This window comes from Mesitornis unicolor, unplaced genomic scaffold, assembly GCF_000695765.1.
Source record: "Mesitornis unicolor isolate BGI_N332 unplaced genomic scaffold, ASM69576v1 scaffold2700, whole genome shotgun sequence".
Lineage (NCBI taxonomy): Eukaryota > Metazoa > Chordata > Aves > Mesitornithiformes > Mesitornithidae > Mesitornis > Mesitornis unicolor.
Genome location: NW_010156075.1, coordinates 13,975 through 26,743, shown reverse-complemented (window position 1 = coordinate 26,743; position 12,769 = coordinate 13,975). Strand labels below are relative to the sequence as shown.

General features: G+C 48.6%; 1 protein-coding gene across 1 annotated transcript; it reads left to right on the top strand.

Moving 5' to 3' along the window:
• Positions 1 to 776: 776 nt before the first annotated feature.
• On the top strand, positions 777 to 12,112 carry FAM207A (family with sequence similarity 207, member A; the record flags this gene model as incomplete). Its single annotated transcript, XM_010194678.1, has 4 exons — positions 777 to 845; positions 4,348 to 4,501; positions 9,569 to 9,637; positions 12,000 to 12,112. Coding segments are annotated over 4 exons (405 nt in total), but the record flags the coding sequence as incomplete, so codon positions are not given.
• Positions 12,113 to 12,769: the final 657 nt, after the last annotated feature.

The following is a 12,769-nucleotide window of genomic DNA, read 5'->3' as shown; positions in this document are numbered from 1 at the left end:
ATTTCAGAAGAAAAGTTGACGAAAGTCAATTTTGTTTTTAACAATGAAGATAAGATAAAATTTTATAGTGTCTGCAGTGGAACTCCAGTAAAAATATTTGTGACATTGTTTTACTTGGTATTGGATATCAGTGATCAACAGCTGGTTTCCAAGTACTGAATTTGGTATGTAGTAGGTACTGGCCTTTTTGAGAAACTGCTCGTGATCAGCTGCTCCTTAGGGCTGCATGGATCTGGGTATTTCAGGCCCTTTTCAGTACTTCCCCTGCCTGCCGTGTCAGGTCGCTGTTCCCCCTCCTGCCCTCACACACGTCTGCAGCCCATGTTTTCCTTCTTAGCTTTATCAGCGCATATGTTTTCAGATTAAAACTTGCTTTTTGCTCCCAGTTCCAGAACCTGTAGGTCTTCCTGTCACTTGCAGCTCATCTTCAGAAGAAAATGCCAGATTGTGCAGCACACTGGGCAGGAGTCTCACAAAAAAGCGTTTCTTAAAGGGCTACCTGGCCTGAGAAAACAGGGTCTGTGGTGCTGATGATCTGATGTACTTGCCCATTTCCTATTTCTGAACTGACAGTGAGCTGGGTTTGATTTGTCTGGCTAAAAGTTGAGGTGCTACACAGCCCCTGGTCTGCCTGCAGCCTACCCCACCTGCTAGCAAGTTCAAAATCATCAAGGGTTGAACAGAATATTACAGACTTTGCTGGTTTTGGGAAGTGTCCAGCACTGAATTTGTGTGCAGGAGCCAGACTCCATCTCAATGTCTCTCTTTTCCTCTAGGTCTAGAAGAAAAACCAGTTCTTTCCAAAAAAGAAAAAATGAAGTTGAGAAAAGAAAGATGGCTACAGAGTAAGTAGTCCTCTGAAACATGTCAGTACTGTGGGCATCACAGAGTGGGGCTCTGTTGGATCTCTCTGTACGTGGGGTGTGAGTGGGAGAGTTGGGCAGTGCCAGGGGAGGCTGGATGCTTCTCAGCCACCTTCACATCTGCTCCCCAGCACACAGGGTAAAAGTCCTGGGTATTGTTTCTCAGTGTTTAGCACTGAGATTGAGTCAGTCCTCAAACCTACTTGTTCCACATATGATCTCAGCGACTACACAAGCCCCCTGTTTTTCCGGATAGCATACTATGCCCATGTTGTTTTAGCATGTTTCTCTCCATTTTGAAGCTCTGGTACAGAGATGACTAGCTGTATAGTGGAGCTCCTTCTCCCTGAGGAGCTCAGGAGGTGGCAGGACAGCCTGGAACTGAGCCTTACGCAGCCACCAGCTAACCCCAAGGCTCTGTGGTGAAAGCTTGCAGTGAGCCCTCTTGCCTTTAGGTAAGGAAGGTCTTTGGGTGCTGCTGGTTGCGTTACTGCTCTTTCCTATGCGCCACAGGTCAGTGAACCCACTTAACAGACAGCCTGGCCTTTCTCAAGGCTGTGAAATACGAGCTGAACACAACCAGCCCATGGCAGAAATGCTTCTGTTTCCTGTGGGAAATCTCTGTATTTTCACTTAGAGCGTCTCAGCGCTGTAAGAGATGACGATGCTGTGCTGCGGGGTGTAGCAAAGGGATTCCTCTTGCCACCTGGAGCTGTTCTTGGGACAGACTTTTCCCTCAACGCCTTCCTGCCCAACAGAGTTGCTGACAGACTGTGTCTGGGGCTGAGGGACGTGGCTTTCTGCCGCGCCATATGCTCTCTGCTCCTGAGCTCTGAGCTCAAGTCCGTCAACCCATGATTTCACCAGTGAAGGTGTCTCTGGTTCCTCTTACATAAAAAGCTGGTAATTTAACACCTCCTCCCTATCACCAACAAACAACTTCCAAGTGCCTTTGACATCTGCAACCCTCCGTGTCCCTGTTGACCATGAAGCAGAGATGGCTGTGCTGGTCCTAACGTCTGGTGTGCTGGCTGCAGTTTTGGAGCTCCTGAAGGTCTCTCCTTGTGTGATACTACTGTGCAAACCAAGGAGGGGACTGCTGGAGCACAGCAGCACTTTCCATCCCCTGATACCAGGACTGTGGAGGAAGGCACATCCTCAGCATTTTATGACAGAATCCACAGTAAAAGGGGTACGTGGGACTCAAGTTTCCTGTAAGAAACAGAGGGCGCACTCCTGCAGTTAAGTGACAGCGCTGCTCCCATAGCCAAGGTCAGCCACTTTGGAAAAGCCGAGGAGCAGGATCCCTACATGCTCTTAATCCTGCCCTCCTGCAGATATGCCTTTGTAGCATCAGTCTTTCTCAAAATCACTTAAGTTTTTTTGGCCCTGTCTTGGCTTCTTTCTTCCTCTCTTGGCTCTGAAATTACTAAGCTGAGGGAATACAAATGAAATGCAGAGGCTTTGCTTTGGGGACAACACCAAGATAGAAAACTTCTGGCTAAATTGTCTCTGTCTTAGAAGATACTAGATATTAGCAGTGCTTTACAGATATAAAAGTACCTAAATTGCTGGCTCTCTTGACTGCCCAACTAAACTTGTGGCCAGTTGGCAAATACCCTAGCAAATGGTTTGCCAAGGGTAGCAAGTACCTGGGGATTTCTCTTAGAAAAGTCAGCAAGTGTTAGTACCAGATGCGCAGCTTGGTATTGAGGAAAAATGGAATTGCTGGAAAGAGCCTATATAAACATCAATAAAGAAACATATTATTATTAGCTCATGGAGTGAAATGAACTGGTATTTCCAGAGATGGGGATTTTTAAATTAAACGTGCTATTCTAACATTGTGACCTTAAAAAGCTGCAGTCAACTGAAACACATTGATTTTTATCTGATGCAAATAACTCTGCCAGTTCTATGTGCGTTTTGCAGTCTTCGCCGGCTCCTCTCGCCCCCAGAAGAGAACCCAACTTGGACTGCTGAAGTTTATCTCAACAAGACAGCTCTGTTTTCCTAAATCTTCCCAAGAGTTTGTTGTTTCTTCTTGTCCCAGGGCTGCTTTTGTGACACTGGATGCCAAGACCCTGGGAAATAAAGTGCAGCCCAGTAGTGCAAACGCAAAACTCTTAGATTTCTTCCATTCCAATAAATCATCTCAGGAGAGACTAGAGAGGGAAAAAAATTATGCAATGCTTCAGACATTAGAAGTATGCACATTTAAAAATACATATATCGCATGGTTCCTCAGACGAACAAGACTTCATAGGAAAAGAATTTGGGATGTTTGCGCAGAATCAGGTGTCTGAAAATTTTGAGCACATACTGTTTATGAAAGCACTGAAGTAGTCAGCTTCATAAAGCCAGACCAAAAAAAGAAGTGATGCAGAACAGAAAGCTGTGTTCTTGGCAGGGATTACTGTGAGGAGATGCATTTACAATCCAGATTTGTCACAAACATCCATGTACAGCAAAATTGCCGTTCATGAAAAACAGTTGCTCTTTGACTCAGCTGAGCTGGGGAGCGAACAGGACACAGACATTAAGGGAGCTAGCAGCTAGCCAGCGAATTTGAGTTCTGCTTTCTTGAGTGTGGGCAGCAGGATTAGACCCAGAACTGCTAATGGCATCTTGCCTGTGCTCTGTAGAGTGGGACTGGCTGCTTTCGTCTTCCCACCAAATATCCTTGCGCTGGTTTAGCCCTGCTTCTGTGGCTGTGCTGCGTTGGAAGCTGTTGGCCTCCCTGTCTTGCCAGCTTGGTCCCTGTGCTCTGCCATGTCCAGACAAGGAGTTTCTAGCTCAACATCCTTCCAGTACGCTCGTTGTCCAAGGCAAAAATCAGAAGCCTGCTCTTCTGCTATGGCCTCTGCTGGGTGCGTGTGGAGGAGGTGGACTCTTCTATCGTGTATTCTGCAGCACTGGTACCCCTCATGGGTGTCAGGCCAATGCAGCAGGTTTCCAGGCCTTGTGATCACCTGGCAGAAGGACAAGGAGCTCATGAATCCTACTGACGTCTACCTGTTTCTGGTGACATCGTCAAGGGACTTCTGGGACAGGTCAGGGCATCTTGGAGCTCAGCTGGAGGCTTGCAGCAGTGCTGGGCTTTTGTGGGCTGTCTTGGAGGAGAATATGTTCTGCTGGGGCTTGCCCTGGAGGCTGCTGGCAGCTGCAGGACCTATTTCTACACAACCCCAGAACTCCTGTGCCATGTTGCACAGGGAACAGTGCCAGGGATGGAAACAGTTCAGATTAAATCAGTCTGGGGATTTCACTTTGCAAATGCTAGTAGAGACGTATATAATTATAAGCAAGTACAGCAAGGAAGGGAACCATCCAGCTGCATTATTTTCAGTCTTTCCCTGGTTTAAATAACTTTCTGGCCTGTTATTCCTGTAGATGGTGAAGCAGCCTATGAATTTCTTAGCTCAAGTGTTATCTCTTGCAAACGCTTCTCCCCCCCTCCAGTAATGTCTTGTTTCTGATTCAGAAATAGAAAGTGTGAAGCTAGCCAAGCAGAAGCAAAAAGCCGAAGCAAAGCGGAAAGCCACACCTGTGGTGGGAGACATGCAGCCGTTGATGGAAGCCCTGCCTGAACTTTCCACCCTGACCACTGGTGGCAGGGGCAGGAAGCCACCCAAGAGGTATGTGCCATTTTGGGATGGGCTGTGTATTTCCCTTCTTCCTGCAGGATGAGGTGCCCTTCAGCTCAGCTTGTAGCTGCAGACAGTGCAAACTCAATGCAGTTGGTCAAGAGAACAGCTTGTTCTTAGCTTCATTTCTCATTCTCGGCTCCATTTCACCCCTTGCCCTGCTTCACTTGCTGCAAGAAAAAAGCTTATATATGTCTTGTGACACTACTAAGAGGGGAACTGTATTGCTCAGATGAGTCTTTTCATGAGACAGGCTGGGAGCACTCAGATGTCCTGGGAGTTGCAGGAGTGACACACAAGTGTCCAGAGTGTAATGCTGCTGAGCTCACCTGAGAACCTGGACGTGAGGTGTTGCAGCCTGCCATGCTGTCCTTCCAGACCTCCAGGCTGTCTCCTGAGACAGTTCAAGCCCTTTGAGCAGAGCTCTACACTCTGGCCAGACTCTGTGTTCGCGCCTTTGGCTTGCAGTGTGACTCTGGACAAGAGCAGAAAGATGCTCTTTCTGTTTTCTTTATTGTACTGAAAGAGAAGGGCTATTCTGGTGCTCTGACGCCCATGTCAACCATCCCAGTCAGCCATAGGGTGGGTTCTGGTTGCCTTTCTATTTTCTCCTTTTTAATGTAGTGCTCTGCCTGACCATCTGATCAGTGCTGCAGCTGCTTTGGCATCCCCCAGTGCACAATAAAAGTGCTCTATGTGCTGCACAAACACTTGTCCCTCCTCTCCAGTTGCTTAGTAGGGGTTGGAACTGGAATCTTGTTTTGACCGTAACAAGAAAGCATTTGGATTAGAGGCTGACAACCAAGAAGAAGACTCTCTGGCAAAGCACCTTCCTCTTTGGTTGCAGATCGAGGCTGGAGATACCATGAACCCCTTTGTGACTTGCTGGATGCCCCAGAAATAAACTCTGACCCAGGTGGGACACCCACCTACAGAGCATGGCTGAGTTGGCAGTTCCCTGTGCTTCTGGAAAGCCACTCCCCAGACAAGCAGCAGCTATGAACCTTGTATCTAAGCATGGGAAAATATTTCCTTCCTTTACTTGGCTACTGTTTCTTTGAATAGCATTTCTTTTCTTTTTTTCTTTTTTTTTTTTTTTAATTTTTCTTTTTGCAGCCTTTCACTCAGCCCGCCCTCTTCTTTCAGTGGGAATGAACAGCAAAAGTACACACAGAGTTTCAAGTCTTGCAGAGCACTCAGGGTTGACTGGATGGAGCTCTGGGCCTGGGCTTAGCCTGAGCCTGAATAGGTGGCTTTGTCCTCTTTCCGTGATGATGTGCCACAACCGTGTCTGGCATCTGACTCTAGATAGTGTGCAGGAGTCTTTTCCCCCCATCACTCTCCCGCAGACCTCTTGGTGGCTGAGCCCCTGCTACCCAGGAGAGTGGCTTGCAGAAAGTATGTACAGGGGAGGGAAGGCAGGTAGGGTGCTTCCTTTGGGGTTTGCTTTCCTGTGTGGCTGCATAATCTGGTACAAATACACAGTGTTGCTGCAGCCTGCAGTCCTGGACCAGCTGAGAAGATAGAGTAGAACTGTAAAAGGCTCAGAGACAGCTGACAAGGATGATCATGAAGGGTCTGGCACAGCTTTTGTGCAAGGGGTGACTTAACTGGGGAGTCCTCAGCCTGGATGGGAGAGAGAGGCAAAGAGGCTTGGAAATGTTATAGTCTATAAAATCAAGTGTGATGTGATTAAGAAGTAGTTCATCTTCATTTCCAGTGAAAGAAGTAAAGGACATCAAACATAGCTAGTGAGTAGCTGGTTCAGTGCAAGCAGAAGGCTCACTGCTCTGCAAAGCAGAGGTGGAGTGGCTGGGGGAAACCTGTGGGTTCAGGTACGGCCTGACAAATCCAGTGAGGAGAGCTCCGTGAAGGGTTACTGCAGGTGTATAAGCTGCAGCTGGTACAGGGTCTCTGAGCTGCAAATACTGAAGAGGATATATACTTGCCTTGGTCTTATCCTTCTCTGGCCAGCTGCTGCAAGCTGCTTCAAGGCAGAACACTGACCAAAATGGCCCTCCCAGCTACTGCCACACTCTTCTGTGCACTTCATGGCAGAGGTTCTGTGGCACACATGGAAGCATTCGGTGGTCTTGCACAGATCTCCAGCCTGACAGCCTCAGAGAAGCAGACAGCTCCCTCTCTCTCCAAACCCAGGCCTCCTGTGGGAGGGTGGCAGCCCTTCTCTCCTTCTGGAAGCCTGAGCTCGTACTCTGGCTCTGTTCTCATTTTAGCTGCAAAGCTCTGGTGTCTAGAAAGCCCGGTGGGCCTGTGGTACAGCAGGGTAGAGAAACCCAGCCCTGGCTGAGAACTTGGGGATTGTCCAGCACCATCTGCAGTCAGCACAGCTGAGGTGGGAGCTTGACATTGAGTGGCGTCACCCAGATTGCTTGTGACATGCCAGCCTAAAAGCGGTCCCCCTTGGGACTGGCATGGAGGAGTGACAGTGCTGCTCTTCCCCTTGCTGGCTTGTGGCTTCCTGGACTGCATGAGGATGTGTGTGCATAAGTGTTTGAAATAATCAGAGGCTTTTATAGGATTTGAATCATTACATAAATGAAGGGTAATACTCTAGTGATTTGTCAGCATTATTAATAAAAGATTAGATTCTCCAGGAATTTGATCTCCTGCTGGGTAAGAGAGCATTACAGTGAGGTTTTTATTCTGTTTTATAATGAATGAAGGCAATGAAGTGTAATGAAACAGGGCTACTAGCGCGGTCCAAGTGAGCAGGCAGTGCGCTAGTGGTTTGATGTGGGAAATTCAGGCCTTTCAAACCTGCCAGTGGGGCAGAGCTGTGGAGTGGACCTGAAAAGCATTCAGAAGCACTGAACCCCTTAAGATAGTGGGGTGACTGAAGGCAAAAGTGGACTTCCACAACCTGAAGCAGCCCCGTGCTCTTGTGGTGTGCGGCAGAGGAAGCCATCCTGAGAGCTGTACCTCTCAGGATGGCTTCCTCTGGTGCTCACGATCTGGTGCAGGCCAGGACTTGCTCTCAAAAGGCTTTGCTTTAAGCGTCGTCACCCTCTGCAGAGCTACTCATCTTGGAAGGGTGACTTGGTGGCACACTTGGCGAGCCCCTGCTGTGGTGACCATGGGTTGCCATCCCACTCGAGAAGGGATTTCTCTGTGCTTCTGTGAACTTCTTGCTCTTTCAGTGTGTTGCAGTACCAGTGGACGCAGCAGCATGACAGGAGCTGCTCAGACCTCTGTAGCTGTTTGTCTGCTCTTGCTGATCGCTGCTTCTGGTGAGCTCCCAGGCCTGTTGTGTAATGCCAGCAGTGCCAGGATGACCTCGAGAGGGACTAAAAGGCATAGGAGCAGCATGCAGGCATTGATCTGTGCTGCGAAGGCTGACTGACAACACATCCATGCTGTTCGGGTTTGTCTGGGTTAGCAAGGAACTTTGATGCTGGGGCATGTGGTGCTGGTCTGGGGGTAAATCAGATGTGATTGGGGCAGTGGTAAGAGCAACCTTCAGCAGCTTGGGTCCTCCAGGATCCCCCTTGAGGACAAATAAAATGGGCCAGGATGGGGAGAGGGAGAGATGAGGAAAAGAAGCAGGAGGGATGATGAAAGTGAGTGAGGTGAAGGAGTATGGGGAAAGGGAGGAAGAGGAAAGGATGAATGGGAAAGAAATGCAAACTAAAAGGATGGAGGGTAGCAGGTCAGAGAGGCAAATAGGGAGAGGAATCACTGTAATACTACCAACAAAAGACCAGATCCTGCTATCTTGAAGGGAGAGACACCCTGGTATCTTGAAGGTGAGGGAATGTCATGTTTCCTAACCTTTAGAAAGCTGAAGGGCTCTGGGGCAGAGCAGGTGGGAGAGAACCTGGCCCCCAGCACCCACCAGTAAGGGAAGATTCCTCCTTGAGCCCTGCCCTGACAGAGGGGTGGGGGGCAGATGCTCTTCCCCTTGGGCTGTGTGCCAGGGTGAATCGGAGGGGAGCTGCTCTGCGGAGGCAGACACTCTTCCCCACTTGCTTCTCCTGTTTACTCCTAAAGAATGGAAGTTTCCTCTGATGTTCTTAATGTCCACTTCTACCTGCAACTCCCCTTGTGCACTTCAAGTCTCAAAAGCAGTGGCTGCCTTTCTTGTGTGTCCCTTGCTTGGGCTCAGCGCTTGGCCTTGTGATAAATCTCTGCTGCTGCATGGTATTGGGTACCACTGTGCTTCCAGCATCCCACGCAGGATGGGATTACACCTCTGGTCTCCTTGGACTTTGTTCAGGAATAAGAAATGAGTGCAGAGAGTGTGGATCTGTGCTTGCTGCTGTGCCTCAGCTGCACATAGTGCACCATCCTGCGTTCCCATGAGTCCACCTTCTTGCAGCTTCAGGGGTTCTCAGAATCTGTGTTTGGCAGCAAAAGCTGATGCTTTGTTGTTGTGCTTTCTCTTTAGCTAATCTGTTTGCAGCCCACATAAACTAGCAGGCCTTTGATGAGGGTATGTGTTCACAGGGAGAAAGGAATATTGCCGTTCTTTATCTTAAAATATACATGACAGCTTATACCGCAGTGGTCCCACCACAGGACTTGAAGTAGAGCTGGCGGTTCCCTCTTCTTGCTGAGTAGTTGTGGCACTGTCTGTCACTGATGTCTGCCCATGCTGGAGCTCGGCAGCGTTAGCAAGGAACATGAGATGTGCAGAAGTGATGTGTGCCTGGTGGTGAGGGAAGTTCGATGGGATCTTTTCTCTAAGCAACAGTATCAGTTTGACCTGGAGGTTAGTGATTAGGGGAAAGTGATCTGGGCATGGACAGCTCAGCACCAGTTCTACAATTAAGTGATCCGATTTTTCTTCAGTGCATTTACCTCCTGCCCATTCAGTCCTGACTCTTGAGCTGTTGTCAGTGTGTGGTGGGAGGAGTTTGCATCTCCATTACTGTCTTGCTATGGAAAGAATTGCCTTTCAGGGCTATTTCCATACAGGACAATTACCTATACTTTCTGGGAAGGCAGATGCAGAATCCCTGGACTCTTTCCATCTCTACAGCAATTGCTAAATTACCGCTCCTCTGTAACACTCACTTCTTCTGTTTCATTTCTCCACAGCCATGTAAAAACAAAGGCAGAACCAACAGACTTCTCTCTGATGAAACAAGCTCAGAAACACCGGCTCTTGTAAGTACCCAGTTATCTGTCCTTACAGAATATTTGAGACTGGCAGGGTCTCTGGAGATCAGCTGGTCCAATCCCCCTGCTCAAGCAGGGCCACCTAGAGCTGTTGCCCAGGACCATGTCCACATGGCTTTTGAAGATCTCCAAGGATGGAGATCACACAGCCTCTCTAGGCAACCAGTTCCAGTGTTTCAATCTTTCATACCTGAAGACCCTAGAAGAGGTGGCAGCTTTGATTTTCCGCTTTACACAGTGCAGGATGTTTGTGGATGTCCTTCTGTCTTAGTCCCTGCCAGGCTCGATCAATTCTAAATGGATTCGGTCTGCTTCTGCTTCTGTCTCATGTATCATCTAAGTGAAGAGAGCACAGGAAACTGCACTTGCAGTTGACTTAAGAGTTCACTTGCCCTGTCTCATTGAAAACAAAGTGGTGGCTGGGGGCCTCCTGCATATGGTCTGTGGGGTTTCAGGGCAAACTCACACCAGCTGTCATCTTGTTCCTCCTGGCCACAGTTGTCATTTCTGGCGGTACCAAGTCTGTACTGTGTCCCTCTGTGCAGCATGGATGATGTGGTTATCAGCCAGGGTGCATCCCTTGTCTTGGCTTGCTGAGTTAGAACTGCAGCTTCCAGCTGTGGTTCAGTCTCTTATGACACCAGAGCCACGTAGCTCTAGCTGATACCCTTCAGGAAAGCCTCCTATGGATGTGTAGGGGGGAAGCTCCTGGAACTCTGTGTAGCATCAGGAGTTACAGCTGCTCTGTTGCAACACCTCTATATGCAGTACGTCCCTTACGAGGACAGCTGTTTGTTGGCATTTGCCAAACCTTTTCTTGTAAAATGAAGCATTAAATGCTTTTGAGTAATTCCTGGACTTGGTTATGAGCCTGGCAACTCCTTAGTCCTCTGTGTAATCTGTTGGATATTTTATACTGCCACCAGCCATCAGAAACGTGATTTCCACTCAGCACAGCTCTCCCTGGGCCAGGTGCTGTGGTCTGGCAGTGTTTGCTTTCTGTGATCCCTATTTTCAGGATTTCTGTCAGTTCTGAGCCAGTCAACTTCAAACTGAGGTGCACGGTCAGTCTACAGATTCCAGCACTGCTCTCTAGCATGCCCTGTGTATACACTTCTCTGTCTGAAGCTGGCCAGTGTCGATGCTGGGGTGCCTTTCTCACTCAGTTCTGCCTTTCTGAATGATTTCCTTCTTGGCTCATTGCAGAAGTCCAAGGGTCATGGCCTCGAGTGCCATCAGTGAGTGTCTCGTGCTGGAACGCAGGGGTGGAGAACACTGGCATACAGATCTAAATCCAAATAGGCAACTCCACCACAACCTTCTGTATCAGCAAGCCAATGACCCCCGCTGTGTACCCCTCTTCTCTGCACAAAACTAGGCAGAGGCACTGAGCAGTAGCATGTATCCTACCATAGTGGTCTTGGAAGTCTGTGCTTCTTAGGAGGGAAAAACTTTGGAGGACATTTCTTTGAGGTTTCTTTTCCAGGACGTTAGTTCCCTAAGCCTCACTCCATTGCCCCAACTACCACAACCCAAGCTTCAGGTTTGGCTTCTCTCTGTGTTCCTCTGGCAGGGGCAGGGCTGGTGTTGAATGAAAGGGCCCTGCTAGAGAAGGAACTAGCTGCATGCTGCAAGCTGAAGAGCACTCTGCTGATCCACAGCAACTTCTGAGAATGTGGGGATGTGTGTCTGGCTGGGCTGTGGGGAGCCTGGCAGTCTGAGGGAGATGGGGAGGTCACAGTGGATGTGACTGACTTGAAAACTCACTTTTTTTTCTACACACCTCCTGCTCTGTTCCTCCTCTTTATCCCTGCTTGCTTGCTTTTTAAGACCACTTCCACAGCAACGAGCTGTGGCCAGGCATGCAAAGGTACTTCGGTCATGCACCTCCCATGGTGCTTAACCAGTCTTGTTCATAGGATTACCAACCCGCTACGTTGAGCAATAGAGGATCAGTAGATGAGCTCTCAGAAGCAGAATCTGCTTTTGTGCTACTGCACTCTGAAGTAGTATTCATTCTTAGTGATTTACCAGATACCCACAGTCTCTTGTTCCTGATTTACTAGGGAAAAGCACTTAAAGAAACCATTTCCGAGTGATGCTGGACACTAACACGATTGTTTCTGTCTCTGTGGCATGAGATCAAGTATCTGGCTCCCATGAAGCTGGCAACAGTTTGAGCTCTGCCCTTGGGTAAATGAGTTTTATTTCTTGCACTGTTTCTTTCTGAGGTTTAGACCCAGAATCACTCTGTCTGTACAGAAACCCGCTGCTTGATGAGTTCTGTTCTTACCTGCTCACTTCCTTTTGCATGAAGCACTGAGCACGTGTGTTATTTTTCTTTCCTCAGAGAGGAAGAAGTGGCTCGGTTTCATGAGGTCATCGCCAATCCCAGGTACAGAGCCAACCCCCTTATGGCCATCAGCGAGCATCTCTCCAAGAGGCTGAGGCAGGAGGAAGAAAGTAAATCCCTCTAGGGTGTCGGCTGGAACCAAACAGGCACACTGGAGCTGGTGCGAGGGCTCCAGGCTGCAAAGGAGCACATCACTGACATAACCTCTCAGCCACTTCAGTCCTTGGAAGCAGTTCAGCAGATTATTGAGTCCAACGGCCCTGGTTTCTATCTGCAGGAATAACGCAGCTCTCTCCTGACAGTGGCAGCTGCACCTTGGCAAGCAGCCTGCAGAGAGCAGGGTGTTCTGTGCGATCTTTGTGCAGACATTCAGCTCCCTGCAAAGCATCTCGACACCTTTTCTCTTCTTGTGAGCAGGCACAATTTAAGAAATTGTGCCAATGGCAATGTATCTGTTTTCTGTCATTTCCCTCCCCTTTCTGACAACTCTGAAAAGAGATTCCCAACTGCTCTGTTGAGATCGTTCAAGACCCCAAGCCCTGGAGCACAGAAGGCTGCTGTAGATCTGTGAGGCTGCTCTTCAGAGACATTGTTTTATGTGAGAAATTTAGCTTTGGAATAAACACACTTTCATGCAGTACTGAGTTTGTTTGGCTTTTGTTTTGGTACATAGTAATTAAAATACAAGCTTATTCCCATCACTGGAAAAATGACTTCATAGAATGGCTTTTTTCCATGCGTACAGGGAACCGCTAGGCTGTTGCTGC